The sequence below is a fragment of the Sturnira hondurensis genome, unplaced genomic scaffold (assembly GCF_014824575.4).
Source record: "Sturnira hondurensis isolate 20B ecotype Veracruz unplaced genomic scaffold, ASM1482457v3 Scaffold0011512, whole genome shotgun sequence".
NCBI classification, from domain to species: domain Eukaryota; kingdom Metazoa; phylum Chordata; class Mammalia; order Chiroptera; family Phyllostomidae; genus Sturnira; species Sturnira hondurensis.
The window spans coordinates 19,936-39,357 of NW_028084143.1; the positions used below are offsets into that span (position 1 = coordinate 19,936).

The 19,422-nt window shown below is 50.7% G+C and overlaps 1 protein-coding gene and 1 pseudogene across 3 annotated transcripts in view; one reads left to right on the top strand and one right to left on the bottom strand.

The window, feature by feature from the left end:
• Positions 1-19,422, top strand: part of COG2 (component of oligomeric golgi complex 2) — a 38,306-nt gene that overhangs the window by 16,671 nt on the left and 2,213 nt on the right. The window contains exons 8-17 of one of the 3 annotated variants that reach the window (XM_037060209.1): positions 935-1,059; positions 4,397-4,523; positions 7,861-8,000; positions 11,609-11,670; positions 12,965-13,116; positions 15,062-15,259; positions 15,931-16,003; positions 16,262-16,407; positions 17,860-17,999; positions 19,202-19,388. In XM_037060209.1, coding sequence (XP_036916104.1) covers positions 935-1,059; positions 4,397-4,523; positions 7,861-8,000; positions 11,609-11,670; positions 12,965-13,116; positions 15,062-15,259; positions 15,931-16,003; positions 16,262-16,407; positions 17,860-17,999; positions 19,202-19,388 — 1,350 coding nt within the window. Of the gene's footprint in view, positions 1-934; positions 1,060-4,396; positions 4,524-7,860; positions 8,001-11,608; positions 11,671-12,964; positions 13,117-15,061; positions 15,260-15,930; positions 16,004-16,261; positions 16,408-17,859; positions 18,000-19,133; positions 19,389-19,422 lie in introns of those variants that run through there. The other 2 variants (XM_037060210.1, XM_037060211.1) reach the window with 2 other exon arrangements.
• LOC118996710 (uncharacterized) lies at positions 14,395-14,507 on the bottom strand (annotated as a pseudogene).

A 19,422-nucleotide genomic window follows, 5' to 3' on the forward strand; every position in this document is an offset into this window, starting at 1 on the left:
TCTGCCTTTGAGCAGCCAGAAATAGATTGTACCGCATGAAGATGCCAGGACTCGACAGCTTTCCGACCTACAAAATGGCAGCTTCATCCTGTGCAGACTGGTGGAAGTCACAAAGCCTGTCCCCAGCATGTGCAGACTGCCCCCTGGTCCCCTGTCCGGTGGGAGTTCTTCCTGTCCAGCGAGTACAGAACTTCTGTCACCGTGACTTCGGGATGAAAGTCTTCCACTTTTAAACCAGGAATATTGCATCCTGTTGATAGGGAAATTCAAGAATTGATTTAACTGTGACCTGTTAGTTGCGTTGCATTGTATTTCGCAGTTACCCCATTGGGGGTGGAAAAGGCAGTGACCTACAGCTCGTCAATGAGTGAAAACATTCGTTACTGATGTTTGCCTTTGTTTTTCATTGAACTGAATCTAATGTGCCAAATGGAAGAAATGGGAAGTTTCAGTGGCATATCGAGTAAAAGCAGGCCACATTTTTTAATTTTATTTACATTAGTCGGCTTATCATTTGGTTTACCTCTTGACTCTCAATCTTATCCCCAAAATAAAATTACAAAGTAAAGTAAAATGAATGATCTTCCATCTTTCTCTGTCTCCCCCTTCCCCTAAGCTGAGTGGTGGTGGAAGAGAAGGCCAAGGTCAGGGCAGTGAGAAGTTGTTGTCACTTACGTCCCAGCTCAGAAGGAAAGCAGATGGATGTGCCTGGTTTTTCAGCCTCGGGCTGGTCTCTGTCACCCAGCATCTGTCTCCACAGGGTCAGAACCGCGCACCCTTGTCCCGGGAACTAGTTTTGAGTGCAGCTGTCTTTACCCACTGGTCAGGAAGCACGTCAGCTGGGGAGGAGGGTGGGTGGTCTTCATCCTCTGAAGTGCGGAGCTCATACCTCCCCTTCAGATGCTTTCCCTTTAAATGCCGTCCCCTTTAACAGGTGGTTACGGAGCAGATCGTGGAGTCTCATCCCAATGGCCTTCAGATCATGTACAACAAACTCCTGGAGTTTGTCCCTCACCACTGCCGCCTTCTGCGAGAAGTCACGGGCGGAGCCACCTCGAGGTACTTGGCCGTTGTGGTGGCACCTGCCAGCCACAGTGCACGGCTGCTGTGCGCTGATGTGGGCCAGCTGGGTCCGGGGCACCGCAGTCAAGCGAGTCACATCCGTTCTTTCATTTCCTGGTGCAGTTATATCATAGTATCCTGTAGTTTGTTAAGTGTGCAGTGGCCTCATTTCTAAGATGAACAATGTGTCTACCTTAATTGCAAAATGTTTTATTGCTAAAAAAGCTAACCACCATCTGAGCCTTCAGCAGGACTTAGTCTTTTGGCTGGTGAATGATCTCACCTTCAATTTGTAAAAAAACATGAAACAAAGTGAAATACAGTAAAATACCTGTGGTCGAGGTACGCCTTGTTTCTAGTTCACTGTTGCCGCAGTGCCGTGAGGCAGGTGTCACGAGCCTCGTTCCACGGATGAGAGACTGGAGCGATGAAGCTAACCAGGGTCGCACCACCTCTCCGAGGGCAAAGCCCAGACAGACCCTTTCCTTCTCCACCCTCCTGCATCAGTTTGAAGTCGGTGTTGGTTTCTTTCTGTTGGTCTAATGTCACAATCTGTCTGGCAGGACTAATTCAGTCAAATTCAACAGAATTTTATACTGACTTGGCTGAAGTCATTTTCAGTTTTCCCTCCTCCTCTTGTTTAATTTCCATGACTTTCCAGTTCTGTGTCGTAAACAGCTCTTCGCCTTTCATCACTGCTGCTGCCCCAGGCTGGGCGCCTCTGCCCCCTGCCTCCGGAGTGGCAGGACCTCCCCTCTGGTCTCCCCGCCTCCATGCTCTTCCCCCCAGTCCAGCCTTTGTCACATCCACCCAGAGTCCTGGGATTCACGTGCTCTGCCACCTTCGTAAGTCATTAGTGGCTTCTCATTGCTTACTGAGGCAGCACCGAGGGTCCTCTCCACTCTGGCCCCGGGCTTCTCCACTGGAAAGCCCTCTGGTGGGACTCACCCCGCACCACCTGGTCTCTGTCCACACGGTGGCCTTGCTCTTCCCTAACACTCCCTGTGTCCTGTACCTGTGGTTTTCCTTCTGTCCCCTGCCACGATGGGCTCCAGCTCACATACCATTCCTTCGAGAGACCATCTTTTGTCCTGATCTCCAGCATTAACTGCATCCTCTGGATTCTGTTCCTGTCCCTTTCACTGCTGCTGGGGACCGGTTTCCTGTCCCTTTCACTGCTGCTGGGGACCGGTTTCCTGTCCCTTTCACTGCTGCTGGGGACTGGTTTCCGTCTTTGCATGTGCTTATCTCCTGCACTGCACAGCATTTGCAAAGAACCCAGTTCATTTATTTTCAGCATTAGAAAGGCAAAGTCTTCCTCTTCATGGAGTAAACAATATATTTGGTCTCAAATTTTTGTTCTTTGGAAAGAAAAGAAGCTGGAGTAATAAATATACTGCTTGGTCTTTGAAGTACTCTCTCTGTTTTCACAGCATGATTTCCCGTGAAACCTGATTTTGCCACTTTTGTTTAGTGATCATTCAGATTTGGGGGTAAGAACATAGGAGAAGTTATGAAGTAAAATGAAAGAAGCCACAGTTACAAGACAGCCGCTCATTAGATTGGACGCGGCTGGTCTTGTTCCTGAAATGTCAAGTTTTGAAACTTGTAAGTTCTTATCCACAGTTGTCAGTGTGGTAGGCGTCACAGGGAAGCCTCAGAAATGCGGGGGACCATTTGGTACTTCGGTAGGTGATCTTCCTTTGCTTCAGGCCCCGTCACCGTGCTGCCCTTGACCTTCCTTTGCTCACCTCCTGCCTTGAAGTGTCGAATGCTTCGTGTTTCCCTTTCTCCTGCATCGTCCTCCATTCCATTTGTAACTGGCAATGCCAGCGACATTCCGGCTCTGTCTTCCGAACAGTAAGGATTGGCTTTTCCGATTACCGTCTGTTTCCATCGTTGATCTTGCTCGTTTCAGTTTTCTCTTTGGGGCTTTGATTAGGTGTTGACCTTGGGTATGAGACTTTGTCATTTAATAGTGTTTATATTATGTGCATCTGTAGTTTTGAAGTCCTCGGTTTTATTCTTCCCTTGACCAGATACCTGAGTAGATCTGGTTCTTTCATGATGAAAACTGTATCACGGGGTGTGTGCAGCTGGCAACCTGACCTTCCTCGCCCTCCTCGGCTCCTCTCCTGCCCCGCCCGTGACCCCTTACCAGCACGTAACTGCAGTCAGGCTGTTGCGTAGCTTTCTGGGCAGTGAAGCACACCTTCCTGATGATTTGTTTTGTTTGAAAATTATGAACACTTTTTTCCGTTTGTTTTTAATGCATATCAGAATGTGAAGCCCCAGTTTGATCTTGATAATTTGACGACTTAGCCACAAAACTCACAGTTTTGCTAAAATAAGACCCCATATTGACTTGCTGAACATTTTAAAAGAAAGTTGTCTTAGAGCATATTACTCAACACACCACAGTCAAAGTGGGTAGATCAGTGAGACCGTTTGCCAGGGAGATGTTTATGGGTCTCTAAGTTCAAGAGAAACTTAAGGAATCTGCCTTTATTTAGTTATTTACTTAAGTGTTTAATCATCACTAACACAGCACTTACTGTTCGCTGGGCATCCTCAGTGCCTTCTGAATGTGATGGTTCACCCACGTGACGATCCTGTGAGGTAGATACCATCGCCATCGGCCTTTTCAAGTTAGAGAAACCAGAACCCAGAGCAGTGAAATGACCCAAGCTTTGAACTGAGGTGCCCAGCCCCTGAGGACCTGCTTTTACCTCATTGTGGCCTCTCCTCAGCTTGTGCGTTAGAACCCACAGTCTAGCTGTTGGCTAAAGATGCAGAATAAAGTGTGCATGCACAAAAATACCCTATATCGAGATTTTACGTGAAATAGCCATAGAATTTTACAACTGGAGGTAAACTGAGGGATAGTTTAGTGACGACAGAGCTGTCAGTAGTTGGTAAGTGAGTGTGTTTCCAGTGCTGTAGGGCTCGGTGGCGTTCAGGTCGAATGCGGAGACTGCTCTGTGTGCTGTTAGACTTCTTTGCTAAGGTAGAGGGTGGATGTGGTGTCCTGTTTTGGGGGAGAAAATTGTGCCCCGGCAGTTCGTTGTGGCAGTTCTGACCCATGCTTGACACCAGCTCACTCTGCTGTGTGATAGATTCAGGGGCTGTGTCAGGTTCAAGGTGAGACTCAGTTCGAGCAGTGAAATAGAAATTTGGAGACCAAAACAAACTAATTGACAGGGTTTCTTTTTTAAGGGTTGAAATATAAAATTTAGGCTTAGGAACTTCTGGTAAAAGCACCACAGTGGAATTTTGCTGTTTGTAAGTAGGAGACCACGGTGTATTTGACTGCAATTTTGTTCTTACCTTACAGTGAAAAGGGCAATACTGTTCCTGGATATGACTTTTTGGTGAACTCTGTCTGGCCAGAAATAGTGCGAGGACTGGAAGAGAACTTGCCCTCACTTTTCAACCCCGGAGACCCTGACGCATTTCACGAGGTACCTTCCCTCCTTCTTGGCCCTGGAGGACATTCATCAGGGGCTTCAGAATAATCGTGTTCTTTTCTGCACAGCCCTGGTTCGGTGATTGATTACAAATTGAAGTTGGAGTTGCTGAGTGAGCGTTTATCCTAAGATACACCCATCGGTTTATCCATGGAACAGTCCTCACTCAGTGCTTTAGGGCACGAGACTGTTTTTTTATTTTAAAGTGTAAAGTAAAAGTCAGTGTAAATACTTGTGACTAGATGTGTACAGTATTTTGTAAATTTTTTTAAAAGATTCTAGAATCATTAGAAGCTCATCTCTTCGCAGTTGTTTTCCATGAAAACTTAAGTTTGTATATTTCTGCTATATAATTTTGAAGGAAAAGAAAAATTATTGATTGGATTTTGAAATGTAGTATGTATTTGTCCTATATAGTTTAAAAGATGAGGCGGCCCTAGATTTAGGGATTTTTAAAAAAAATCACATTGTCATGTAAGGATTTCATGGTTTAGGTTTCAAAAGCGAGTCCGTGTGCTCACTTTTGGTTACATCGTGTTTTAAGGGCAACACGTAGTGCACAGTGGAGAGGAAAGACTCTCAGGCCGGCGGCCCGGCCCCCGAGGCCCAGCTCTCCTGGCCTCTCGGTGCCTCTCTGCCTGCTCCGCCCCTGGTTTGTTTTTTCATTCAGTATGACAGTCTTTGTCTTTCAGTTAGGTAATTTACTACATTCATAATGCCCGTAATTGCTGATACATTTGAGTCGTTGGACTTCCTGTTTGTCCCACTTTTCTTCCTTTTTCTTCTTTGCTGTCTTCCATTTCCACCTTCTCTGAATTTTGGGCTTTCGGGGATTTGTTCTCCTCCTCTATTCGGTTTCCCTCTGCTCATCCGGGGGTTCTGCCCGCTACGTGCGTACTCAGTAGCCTTAGCGGTTACAGACTCTGAAGTGGACCTGCGCTCCCCAGCCCCTTGGACAGCATGGCAGCGCAGGGCACTGTAACGCCGAGCGCCCCGTGTTACGGCGCGCGTTGTTGTCGTCTCCAGGGTCTTGTTTCTCGTCTCATCTCCTCCGCGTGATTCGTGTCGTCTCACGGTCGTTGTCCCCTCAGAAGGGCCACTTCTCACCACCACAAGCCTGTCGCGCCCTCTGCACGCTGCTCCCTCTTGCGTGGGAGACCCAGCTCCTTGGGCCCTTTCCCTTCTTCCTGCGATTCACGTGAGACCTGTTGGCAAGGATCTGTTGATGATAAACTTCGTTTCTTATAATAAACCCTTAGTTTGTGTTTGCAGGTAACCTTCTTGCTTTCGTGTTTGAAAAGTAGTTTTGCTGGTAATAGAATTCTCTGCGCTTTTGTCTTTTGACTTCCATTATGAAATTAGCTGTTAACCTAATTCTTGTTTCTTTGTAGTTAATGCCTTTTTCCCTCTGGCTACATTTAAAACCTCCTCTGTGACTTGGGCGTGCTCTTTCATTACACTATGTCTAATATGAGCTTTTTAAAGCATATTCTACGTGGGATTCATTTGGTTTCCTGAACCTGAGGATTGGTAGCTTGTATAAATTCTGAAACGTTTTTAAGCCATCAGCTCTTCAGTTGTGCCTCTCTGCCATTCTTGTTATTTTCTTCTAGAATTCTTGATCAGACCTCCTCACTGTATCTTCTATGCTTTCTAAATGTGTCAATACTCTTAAATTCTTCATCTTTGTCTCTGTGTTGTGTTCTGAATAATTTCTCAGGACCAGTCTTGTAGTTTACTGATTCCCTCTTCAGTCGTGTGTAACCTGATTTTTTCATCTGTACATTGTTTCCAACCTTAATTATCCTGATGCTCATTTCTAGAAGTTCTGTTTGCTTCTTTTTCCAATCTGCCTGGTGAATTTCGTTATTTTTAGAGTGTGGAGAGGCACAGGGTGAGTGTGGTGTGAGCCTGGGGCCTAGGAGACTTCAGAACAAATAAGGCGACATGTTCGGAGCTTTACTGGCCCAGAAATATCAATCATCTGTTCTCTTGGCTGAGTGTCCTATGTTACAGTACGCTGACAATGATTTTGTGATTTTAAAAGTAGGGTTTTTAAAAACATACTGTAAGTGGAGTGAGGTAGTGGCCGTCAGCATTTGCGATTTAAGACCCATTGCATTTTCCTGTTCTCCTTTGAGAATCACACTCATCGCACTGGGCCAAGAGCCGTCCCAGCTCGTAGCTGAGGCTTTCTGGTCGAACTTGGACTTGGGAATTCTGAAGCAGGACTTAATGTCCGGGGGCACAGTTTCCAGCAGGCATCTATCTAGTTAACAAATGCTTTCAGCCTCAATGTGACATGCTTCCTGTGAAGAGGGAAATAGTCTTGTCATCTTTTAGCATCCATCCCGTGCTGAGGCACAGTGTCACCCCAAAAGCGATGCCTCATACCTTCCTTTGCCTCAGCTCCACCCACCTGACCATACTCAAGAGACTCTGTAAGTGTCGCTCAAAACTAGCGGACAGGAATCTGAAACCTGCGGTGGTTACCGCACTGTAATGCCCTTGGAGGCGCAGACCTCAGCGCCCCCAGGTGAGCGGTCTGGCAGCTCAGGATCAAGCCTCTCGTAAACTGAGAAGTGCGTGGAGAGTCTGCAGGGCTCCCTGCAGAGCCCAGGACCCTGGGGACTAGCGCGCCCTTGACCACAGCCCCAGTTTTCTCCGCTGACCAGGGCTCTCTGTTCTATCTCCTCGCTTTGTCTTTGGGAAAATTCTCTGAGCCTGAACAGGAGAGGAAACGTCATCTGTAAAATGGGGGTTGATGACAACAACGGTTACCTTACGGGGTAGTTTTGTGGGTTGAATTAATTGATCCGATTTCAACACAGTTCGTAGTGGTGAATGGTAAGGAGTGTTGCCACTGCTCTGAATGGTGCCGTTAGATCCTCCACAGTCATGCGCCGTCTCCTCTGTGAAAGTGATTGATTATTCACACGGTCTGAGTCTTGTGTTCCGGAGATTTTCCACTTCTCCTCCTCCTGGAGAGACGATGGAAGTTACACCACTAGGTCTGCCATCTTGTCCGGTTACAGCGGACGGGGGGAGGGGTGCCCCAGGATATGAGTGCTGTCCCTCACTGGATGCAGGATCTCTGGGCTTCCGAACGGACTTGCCCTAGAAGACCTGGAGTGTGCCGCGCAGCCACCTGGGGCGCTGCGTGACCTTGGAGTGGGCACCTTGGAGGACGAGCCCTTAAGGTCCCTGACGGCTCTGGCAACTGCGGTTCTGTGTGCTGACCTTCTGTATCTCAGTTACAGTTTTTAGTGTGTGCTCCCAATTCTGGTTCGTTTGCCTGCACTGAAAATGCCACCTGTTGCTCCTGTTTTAGAAATACAGCGTAAGCATGGATTTCGTGAGAACATTTGAACGGCAGTGTGGATCGCAGGCCAGTGTCAAACGGCTGAGAGCTCACCCTGCCTACCACAGCTTCAACAACAAGTGGAACCTGCCCGTGTATTTTCAAATAAGGTCAGTAATTTATTCCCCTCCCACCTCCTTCCCAAGATGGGATTTGAATACCAGGTAAGGACATTGTCCTGATTGACAGCCTTTTCTTTGTGATCACTGTGCAGTTCCTTGGGAAGCAAAATTTAGAGTAGAAATTGACAGGAAATATCATGATTGCCAAAACGATGGCTTGCATGACGAAAAGCTGGGATCTGTTTTCTAGAACTTGGAGAGCTGAGAACACCAGACTCGGAGTGAGCCGACTCCGAGCCCAGCCTCGCTCCCCACGTTGTCTCCTGTGTTGGGGAGGGAGAGAGCGCGGGTCAGACGGCAGCGCGTTCTTGCCATGTTCCCTGTCTCGTCACCCGCCTCCAACAGCGGGCCTGTCCCCCATCCGCTGTGCTTGTTCTTGTGTGACATTTTTTCCCTCAGGGAGATGGCGGAAGCCTAGCATTAAGCATTTCTTGCAGCTGGTTCTGCGACCCAGCGTGCGAGACTCCTCGATGCCTTGGCTTTCTGCATAGTGCTTGTGGCTCTGTTGTCCTCACTCCGGTGCCGTTCTTCCTCCAGGTAGCGCTGACACGGTGGCTCCCTGAACTACTGGGGGACTTGATAAGCCCATAACAACGTGTGTGCCACTGGAAAAGATGGGATAATAGCCATTTTTGCAGGTTCTTTTTTTTTTCTTTCTTTGCAGATTCTCTTGAATGAGATTATGTAAGTTCCTTGTAGGACGGCATTGACCAGACCATCTGAGTTGGAGTGCTCTTTTAAGTTTTTGCATGCTTTTGTTAGTTATGACATAGTCCTTTACCCCAGAGTTCTGAAGAAAAATTACGGAGAGGGAAAAACATTAAGAGTCAGGTCCCTTGATTACAGTTGCTCACCATGAGTGCAAATGTATGTAATCATCTTCAATAATGAAATCACAGTTTTCAGAATGTTGGTATGGTGCCCTTTCACACACATCCGATGCGTACTGTGTTCTGTGCTCAATTTTTCTGGGTTACATCATCATATAGCTTATGTTTTGGTAGGAAATTAAGGGTCTGCTCATCTGAGATACTCATGGACTGCATTGGAAATGTACGGTATTTCCAGTGTCAGGATTGAGCCGGAGTAAGGAGCCCCTGTGACCCGGGAGCATAATCGAAAGTGCTGAGCATCCCTTTACAGGAGCAGACTGCAGTCGAGACGCAGTGTGCGAGCTTGGCTGTCTCTTCTGCGGTCCAGGTTTGGAGTTAGGTCGCTCTCCATGCCGCCCCAGCGTGTCCTCCCCTCTGCTGCCTGCAGACTCCTCTCTCCTAGTCGTGCTCCCCAGCCCCCCCGGCCCATGCTCAGTGACCCTGCCCCGTCCCTCACTCCTGGGCTGCCCCAGTCACCCCAGCCCCGCACTCTGGGCTCTGCAGGCCGGCCCCTCGGGTCCTCTTGGAGCTGGGGACTGAGCCGTGAGGTCTGTGGACGCTTGGCCCGTTTCCCAACTCCTCCGCCTTCGCCAGACTTCAGCCTTACACACTGAAGGGGCAGGTCAGCCTCTCTGCATAAACTGTTGTATTTATCATTCATGAAATTCTCAGAAGTTAGGTTTCAGATGAGGGACTTGTTCTCGATGTGTTTGTTTTTCCATCTAAAAAGTACACCCAAGTAGTACTTGGTAGGCCTCGCCTCCCGATTGCTATCAGATGTTTGCCTTGCACCGTGACAAGAAGTTCGGCAAACAGGGCTGGGGTCAGAGTGCACTGTCGTCTGAGTCACTGTAGGGTCACTGAAAGGAGCCTGAAAGCCAGGGGCGGGAGCACTGGGACGTGTCCCTGCGGAGGGGCGCTGCTGTTGCCCTGTCACTGAGGAGTGTGCGTGCGGGCGACCTCGCACACGTCTGCTCCCTATGCCTGCACTTCCGCTGCACCTGCAGCAGTGTTGGGAAGGGGATTCAGGGCGGTGCCCACTGGGAAGATGGGCCCCTCTTGAGCCTCACTGGGCAGCACAGGATGCCGCGGGAGACCCGCTCCGGGGTCCGGCTGGGCTGGGGGGCTGCCACGCGCGGCCACTGCACTGCACCGCACCCTCTCAGGGTGGGGCTGTCCCTTTTGGTCTGAAACACTGTTTCCTTTGCTGCTCAGTTTCCTTGAACTCAGTCTCTGAACTGTTTTTTAAAAGCACATGAGTACCATCAAAGAAAGCAAAGTATCAGTTAGGTAAGTTCATCTTGAGCCCGTATCAGAACTTACTGCCACCTGGGGAAGTAACCAGCGGTGACAGAGGGTGTGGAGGTGGGAGAGTTGTGCACTTGGGAAGCAGGGCTACTTAAGCAGCTAGTGAAAAAACGAAACATGCAGTTGCGCGCTGCAGAACGGCATCCCGGGCTGCACAGCCCACATGCACCATGGGGACCGTCACGCCGTGTGACAAACACCCCACAGTGTGACAGGGAAGCTGGATGTCCTGTGAGATGTGGTTCGGGAGGGATGTCTCGCACTCCGACAGGAGCAAGATCTGTGTCACTGCGCCTTCACCCCGAGGGCCCAGGTGACATCCCTGCTGCAGCCCAGAGGTGCCTGCCCTCCCCCCGCCCTAGCTGCATGCNACCTGGGGAAGTAACCAGCGGTGACAGAGGGTGTGGAGGTGGGAGAGTTGTGCACTTGGGAAGCAGGGCTACTTAAGCAGCTAGTAAAAAAATGAAACATGCAGTCGCGCACTGCAGAACGGCATCCCGGGCTGCACAGCCCACGTGCACCATGGGGACCGTCACGCCGTGTGACAAACACCCCACAGTGTGACAGGGAAGCTGGATGTCCTGTGAGATGTGGTTCAGGAGGGATGTCTTGCACTCCAACAGGAGCAAGGTCTGTGTCACTGCGTCTTCACCCCGAGGGCCCAGGTGACATCCCTGCTGCAGCCCAGAGGTGCCTGCCCTCCCCCCGCCCTAGCTGCATGCTCAGAGGACGACAGGCCTGCCAGTGGTCTTCAGAGGGCACCGCCGTGAATCCTCCGTCGGGGGCCTGTGTCCTGTACAGGGACGCGGGTCCAAGGAGGCACCAACAGGGTTGAAGGGCCCCTGTCCTTTTAGCAGGAGCTTCCTGTGTGGTGTGGGGCCAGCCCACATGCATGGCCTCCCCCATATTTGTGGGACACCTCAGACAGTCAATGGTCGCGCGCCACCCGCCGTCCAGCATGTGCTGAATGGAGTGTATCCGCTGGATGTGGTTGGACCAGCAGCCCTGAGCCCCATACTTGCACATGTCGGGCCAGTTGTGCCTTCGCATGGGAACTACTGCAGAAACTGGAGCTCTGACCTCCTCTCCCCGTGCCCTGCATCACATCACCTCGTGCCTCTCGGCCTCCCGCTCTCCCTCTGCCTCCATCTTACACGGGATACATGACTGACGGCACCCAGATGGCCCGGGGTCCTGTCCTCCCTCGGGGTCTCTCGTTTAGTCCCATCTGCAAGCCCCCTGTGCTGTGTAAGGTCCCAGCCACAGGGCCTGGGCGTCTTTGGGGGCCGTCATCCAACCTCCTGCTGTGGCCCCGGGAGGAGGATGTTCCTGGTACTTGGGAAGAAGGGAGAGTAGCTGGGGAGAGGGATCTAGCAGCAGTGAAAACCCTACTTTGTGCTCTTGTTTCTGTCCCAGATTTAGAGAAATAGCGGGAGCCTTGGAAGCAGCACTTACAGAGGGACTGGAAGACGCTCCAGGTAATTTCCTTTTTTCCCCCCCAGTAATTCCCTTAAAGTGAGAAATGACAGGATGTTACTGAATGAGCTCGTTGAGCTCACCATGTCGCCTAGACCCTAACCAATGCCCAACTCCCAGGCATGCCTTCCCCTCCCCTATCTGTGGAGCAGTATGGTAGATCTTAAAGGCTTCCTGTGGAGAGACAGAAAGAAATGGAATTTTTTGGTTTCTACAGTTTCTTGCATTGTAGAGATGATAAGAGGTTGCTTTAAGACTGTAGGAAGCAGACCTCATTTTTGTTCCTGAATATCACATGTCACATGGTCCCTGGTTGCTGAAGTGACCAGCCCTTTTTATAGCAAAGCGGCTGTGAGGTGCTTTCCTCCAGGACCAGGCTGGCCCTCCCGCCCTGGGAGACTCACAGCCAGGGCTTGGGCCTCTGGAGCACTGGGCACCCGCACTGGGGCACAGGACAGGTGACAGGTCGGTGTGCACTTCCCAGGCACATTTGCCTCCCTTCCAGCCTTGTCGGTCTCGTGGCGCGCCATGGCCATCCCTGGGTCTCTAGGCCACTGCGCGTAGATTCCTGCCGCTTTATGTGCAGCTGGGTCCGCCTGCACTCCGGAGTCCGAAAGTTGGTTTTCATCCGTCTTGGCCAAAAATGCTCACAGGGATTGAACTTCCTGTAGATAAGCAGCGCACTGAGGTGGGGAAGAAAAGGGCAGCGAAATTAAACAGGACAAATTCAGAACCGACGTGGAAACCCTTGCAAGTGGCTGCCACTTCCGCTCGTGTTTGTCGACTGGCTATGAAGTGCATCGTAGCAAGTTATTTCTGGATGTTTTATGTTTTGAATATTCATCAAACACCTGGGAGATGGAGTGTCAAATGAGAAATGTGTTGCTGTGAGGGACATAGCAGTGACCTTGGTTATGGCCACCTGGGTGTTCACATTGCTGACAGCGTCTACTGACATCCCCCACTGACGGCCGTGCAGAGCCCTGGAGAGTGCCGCTGGCTTCCCTCTTGAACTACACGTGGAAAATACAGCCAAACCTCAGTCCTTGAATGTCTCCCATCTCAAAAAACTCGGTTCTCGACCAAGTTGTTCACAGAAGAAATGTCTCCGTTGTCAAACAAAACTTCGGACAGCCCTTCTGTGCTGATACCTGTACGATCAGCCACCCACCTGTATTGTTTGGTGTCCAACAAATCGCTTCTCGAACAGTTTCCGGAATGAATGAAGTTCAAGAACTGAGGCTTCGCCATGGTAGGTGAGAGCCCTTGCCTGACCGATGTGTGTTCTCTCTCCAGCCGGGAGCCCCTACTGCCTGGCGGCCTCCCACTGCGCGTGGAGCAGCCTGCAGCGGTGCTGGTCGGCGCAGCTGTTCCTGCCGGCGCTGGCGCACCGCCTGTGGAGACTCACGCTGCAGGTGCTGGCGCGGTTCTCCGTGTTCGTCAGCGAGGTGAGGGTCCGCCCCACTCGGCCGCAGTCACGGCTGGTGGGGGTCAAAGACACATTAGGCTGAAAGCACCAAGGCACTAAAAGGCCATGGTGCCACGGGAGCTTAGTCTGCAGGACAGCAGGAGGCTCGCTCTTCAGGCCTGCACCTGCTCTGTTCCCGTGCCCCGTCCTACCCTGTCCCCCATGCCCCGTGCCCCGTGCCCCGGGGGCTGCCCGGCGTCCCTCGTGCAAAGTGCCGTGCCTGCGAGCTCCTTTTTTCTCTCCAAAGCCAGAGCCTGTGGGGTGCCTCCACATTAAAATAAAGATGCTCGTTTTAATGAAAATATCTGCAAATAAAAATGTTAGCTATTGCATATTGTAATAGTTAATATTTGGAAATTTAAGAATTATATCGTTGTTGAGATTAAAAGGCAGTAAAATGAGCCTTCCACACACTTCAGAGTGCCCTACATTTCTCTCCCTGGGTGGTTGACTGTATTAAAAGCCCGAGTGCCCGAGGTGATTCACTGGATATCAGGCACAGGGCCCCAGGACCGTTCCCACAGTCTGTCCGTTGCTGAGCACCCACCTTGCCAGGCCCAGCACCAGCATCATGGTCTTGGAGATGCCCATCTCCAGGGCAGGCTCAGAGGACAGGCAGCCGTGTGCCCTGGTCATTGCCACGCGATGAGCAAGAAAACAGGTGTGAGTGCACGTTTTAAAGGCAGAGTATGGAGACTGGCGTCGCGGGGCCTGGTCATCCCCTTGCAGAAGGTTTTCGTGAAGCGAGCATAGGCTTTCGAGTCCAACAAAGTCCAGCTCGGCTCTGTTGCCTTCTCACCTTGTGGCCTTGGGGAACTCAGGGCAGTCTCAGATCTGCCCTGTAAACTAGGGGAACAGCTCTCACACGCTGCCGTGCAGGGTCAGGAGGTACTTGTTGAATGGTACCTGTCGACTGAGGTGAGTGACGCATGAGGGCTCTCCATTGAAGCTCATTTCCTCCTTCCCTCTGCCCGGAGGCCCCGCAGAGCTGTGCCTGAAGGGCCCGCACGGCGGCCCGGACGCAGTGGGCTCGTGCAGGTCTTGACATAGGCCTGGACCTGCCGAGCCCTGCCTTCTTTCCTACTGGCCAGCAGTAATTCTTCTATCTCTAATCAACTAATTTGCCTTGAACATTCATCATTTCATTCTTTTCCTGCTGCTAGGACTTCTCTTCACTTTTCCCCTGTGAGACAATACATATTGCAAACACTTTATATTATTTGAAGCATCATGAGGTTTGGATTTTGAAATTTAATATTAATGTTGATAAATTAAGTAAACTCTGTATATTTACCTAATAGAGATAATTAATTTTTAAACGGATAAGAACAGATACTACACTTGATCTTAGCCAAAAGGCTGAGAAGCAATGAGATAATTAAAAAACCTGGTGATGTTCCAGAAATTAATTTGCCTTTGGTTTAGGGACCTATTATTTTACGTTTGCCTATTACTCTTTGGCTCCAGAAATTAGACACAGGTTCAGGGAGGAGAACATCCACGAGGTTTGTGCTTGTTTCTCCCTGAGCCCTTCACACCTGTTGAGAGAGACAACATAGTGCACTTTCACTAAGAGACCTTTAGCCCTGGCTGGTACAGCTCAGTGGATTGAGCATGAGCTGCAAACCAAAGGGTCACCGGTTCGATTCCCAGTCAGGGCACATGCCTGGGTTGCAGGCCAGGTCCCCAGTGGGGGCCACGTGAGAGGCAACCGCACACTGACGTTTCTCTCCCTCTCTTTCTTCCTTCCCATCTCTTTAAAAATAAATAAATAAAATCTTTAAAAGAAAAAAAAGAGACCTTTGCTGAGACTTCGCAGGTGACTAGCTTTTTATGGTGACTGGTCGACCCACATATATTAAGTGCCCGTGCATCTTTCTGTCTTGCTAGTGGAGAAGTATTTAGTCATTGAAATTCTTTTTCAGCTTTTACTCAGGCCCATCTCTAATGAAAGTGCCAAGGATATTAAAAAACCAGTGGTAACTGGTGGCAAAGACCCTTCCACCGCCCAAGGAAGCAGTGAGGACCAAGGAAGCGGCCCTCCCGAAGCGAAGCCTGTCGCTTCCATCTCCAGCACCCAGCTTGTGTATGTCGTCGCCGACCTGGACAGGCTTCAGGAGCAGGTAGGCGGTGTCCCAGGCGCTGTGTGCTCAGTGCGGGGTCACGCTAGCCCGGGGCCACCGCTGCTCCCAGGGCAGCAGTGGTCCAAGCTCAGCGAGAGCCGTTCTGCATGAGCTCAGCTTACAGCGCAGGCACAGTCCTCCCCAGGTCAGAGTGTGATCGTTTCTCATTCACGTACCTAGACAGTTCTCGGCAGCATTTTCTCTTCCGCTGGACTTCGAAAGTACTGAGCTATTAAATTTTTTCAGCTGTTTCTGTGTGTGCCCCATGTCTTTGCTTTTACCACCAAGAGAACATGGGATAAACTTGTGCTGAAGTGCTGTGTTGCATAACTGTGCTCTCCTCAAGTTTTAATAGTTGGTGGTGCTTAAACAAGTACTGTTCCTTTCGAGTGAAGACATGGTCTTTCAGTGGGGTTTTCGGTCCTGGGAGAGCCGCACATCACAAAGTGGTATCTGTTCTCCCTTACCAGCCACCCAGCTGCTGTTTCCCGAGGCGGACGGGTTTCCTGTAAAGTTTTCATTGAGAATTCTGCTTCCCTCCGATGAAAGTTCCCGGAAGTCCTGAGTTCAGTTTCAGCGTTCATTAGCAGTGCCCTAGTAGATGCAGATAGAATCACCTCTCCCCGTGGCTTAAAAAGTAACTGAATGTGTAAAGTGCATGTTTATTTCAGCTTCCAGAACTCTTGGAAACCATCAAGCCAAAACTTGAAATGATTGGCATTAAGAATTTTTCTTCTATCTCAGGTAAAAACGATTCTTTAGACTTAGCAAATCTTTCAATAAGAAAGAATTAAAAATAAAATTTTAGAGACTGGGGGATGTATTTCAACTGCCATTCTCTTTAAGCTATAAGTCCTTCATTGTTCCTGTATTCTGTCCTGCGATGATAACTTCACTAAATGAGAGGTTTTGTTTAATTCTGATTATTTAGTGTGCTCTGTTGTGCACGCTCTAAACACTGACCGCGGGACAGAGTGACTGAGCCCGTTCTGTGTGTGCCAGCAGCAGCCCTGGAGGACTCCCGGCGGGCCTTGTCGGCCTGCGTGCCCGCCCTCAGCAGCCGGATCGTCCAGGACTTGAGTGAGTCCTGCTTCAGTTACCTGAGAGGCGCCCTGGAGGTTCCCCGGCTCTACCGAAGGACCAACAAGGTCAGCGCCGTTCACTGAGAACAACGTGGCGGTGGGGGTACCGGCAGGAAAGCCCCGGGGAGGGAGTCCTGGAGCAGGAGGCAGGGGTGGGTTCGCAGGGGTGGGCCGGGCCGCCCCATTCTGAGAGATCGTGTCTGGGCCGCACCCCATGTGGACAGTCAGGTGCGGGGCGGTAGGACTTGGACAGTGTGGGCTTACAGGTTCCTTTCCCTTCGTGGGGTAGTTTGTCTACATGTTGCCTATTTGAAAAAATTAGAATTTACCTGTTCCCTTCATTCTGTCCTTGGAAGTACCTGTTTTCCCCTGTTCCTCTGTGGGCTGCGGTTTGGAAAGCTGCATTAAGAAACTCTGAAGTGATTCCCCTGCTTTCTGGTTTTGTGGAGTGGTGACTTGGGGGTTCGTTTTTACCAGGGTTCTGGCTCTCCCTATTGACCTCTCCTCTCATTCTCATGTGTTGGCAGTGCGTTCCTGCTAGATCTCACTTAATTTACCCTCTGACTTTTTTTGTCCCCAGTTTACAACTACCGTTACTCTCAGAGTTGTGAACATCTGCCGGGGCCTTGTGCCGTGTGGGAGAGTCCCTGGGCTTTCCGCAGACCTCCGTGGGGCGGGCCGGCCGCTCGGTTGTGCGGTGTGGCTGTCTCTCCGCCTACCTGACACGGGGTCCTGGGGACTCTTCACTGCTCAGCTGGGACTAGACTGACCTCTGTGGCTGGTCCCCTTTTCCTTTTAAATCCGCAACATGCAGTTGAATTATCCCTTGTAGAAAAAGAACCATGTCACCGGGTTTTCTGGTCTGACTCGAAGCTCCCGCTTAGAGGTGGGACAGACCTGTTTTGTGCAGCCAGATACCCCTTTCTGTCCGTGACCTGCCGACTTTCCCCGCCTGTTCAGTGGGCTCTCGTCCTTACCGAGTGCTGCACTGGGGTCAGACGCGACTAAACGCTGTGCACTCTCGCTGGTCCTTCCGCCACATGGGTGCTAGTGTCCTTCTCTACAGACGAAGAAACCGCATTAGAGAAGGCAAATCACTCACCTTAGGTTCTGCGTCTCGAACGGCGGCCTGTGGACCAGCAGCATTAGCTCAGCCCCCGCCCCCCATCCACACACACATACGCGCGCACGCGTGAGGAATCGGGCCGAAATGGAGTGAGATCGCTGGGTGACGGCTGTGGATGGGAAGCAATGCCCTAGAGAATGAAGCCGTGGGCGGCTGGCGCAGCCCCTGAATCCGTTTGGGCTCCAGACGCCGCCTTCCTGCTGCTGCTCGCTGAGTCCCTCTCGTCCTCCAGACCGCTCTCTGTAGCCAGCCCCGTGTCGCTTTCCAGAAAGGATGGAGGTCGCACGAGTCTCAGACCTGGAGCAGTACTAGCATCCTTTTGAACTAGGTGTTTGAATAGCTTACTGTCTTTGCTTTCTGTACCTCTTTCACCCCTACCAATGGCGCTCCAGGAGGTGCCGACGACAGCTTCCTCGTACGTGGACAGCGCCCTGAAGCCATTGCACCAGCTTCAGAGCGGGCACCAGGACAGGCTAAAGCCCGCAGTTGTTCAGCAGTGGTTAGAAGGCGCCCTGTCGGAGAGCACTCACAAGTAAGTGCCCTCAGAAAAGCCCCGAGTCAGGCATCAGGACATTATGCGAGGGCGGCGGGTAGATGAGGTGGGAGGAATGTCAGATGGCTCCGTCGGGGGGCAGCTCGGGGGAGGCACGCCGTCCCCTGTGGACGGTTGAGCTGTGCTGGCCACACTGCGCCCCCCACCACCCAGGCTCTCCCTGGACTGCAGCCAGCCCGCCGGCTCCCACTGTCTGGCATCTCCCAGGCCACACACCTCTCAGGGGTCCAGGCACACCCTACCTGCTCCCCGGGCGCACCTGCCTTGTACCGTTCTCCACACCCTCTCATGTGGGCACCTTCTCGTGCCTTCTCGTGATTTCCTTGAAGACGCTTTCTCTGCTCGACTCTTTCAGTTCGGAATGGCCTCGGTCATTCGGCGTTATCAGGAGGGGAAAATCATTACAGCTGGTCAAGGATCAGTGTCTGAAACCCCACAGCCCTTGAGACTGTGGGGAGTCTTCAGATCACCGACTGCGTGTCCCTTCGTTTCTAACTCAGTCTCCTTTCCCCAAATGCCAGCATTGACTTACATCAGAATCTGTTACTCCGTTTTGTCATTGAATTCTGCTTAATTGCTAATTTTGCCATAGTATTTTATTTATTTCAGTTACTTAAGCGTTAAGTGGCATTTGTGGGTTAGTTTAGAACAAAATGAATTACAATATTGTTTCTACGAAAATGCCCAGCCAGTAATCAGCTTGTAAACAGAGTTTTTAAATGTAATTCATATATAATCTGGACAATATATTGAGAATATTTTGAAGGCAACCAGCTTTATTTAATTCTGAAATGCTTTTACTCTTTAAAAGAAGAACTGTTCCTGGAACCGATTATAAATGAACTCGTGACTTGCACTGGGGAGTGAACTACAGATATTCACTCTTGACATGAGAAAGACAGTCTGGCCCGTGATTTTCCCTGAGTGTCTAGGACTGAAACTGTAACCAGAATCCGTGTGCATGTTCTTAGGTTCTCAGGGAATGCCGTGCTGGAGAATCGGGGCCCTATTTTTGTTTCAATCTTAAGAAACATTAAATATTTACCATGGCTGATTTTTTATTGGGAGTCAACTTTTATATTAAAAATCTTCTCTCTTGTTTTTGGTCCGCAGTGCCCGTTAGCGTGTTCAGTGTTACACGCACACGTCTGTCTCACCCATACATGTGCCTTGTGCCCCAGGTACTACGAGACGGTGTCTGACGTCCTGCATTCGGTGAAGAAGATGGAGGAGAGCCTGAAAAGGCTAAAACAAGCCCGAAAAACCAACCCTGCCAACCCCAGCGGGTCCAGCGGTGGCGGCGGCATGAGTGACGATGACAAAATCCGGCTGCAGCTGGCCTTGGACGTTGAGTACCTAGGGGAACAGGTAACCGCCATCCGGCATCAGTCCAGGGACTCTG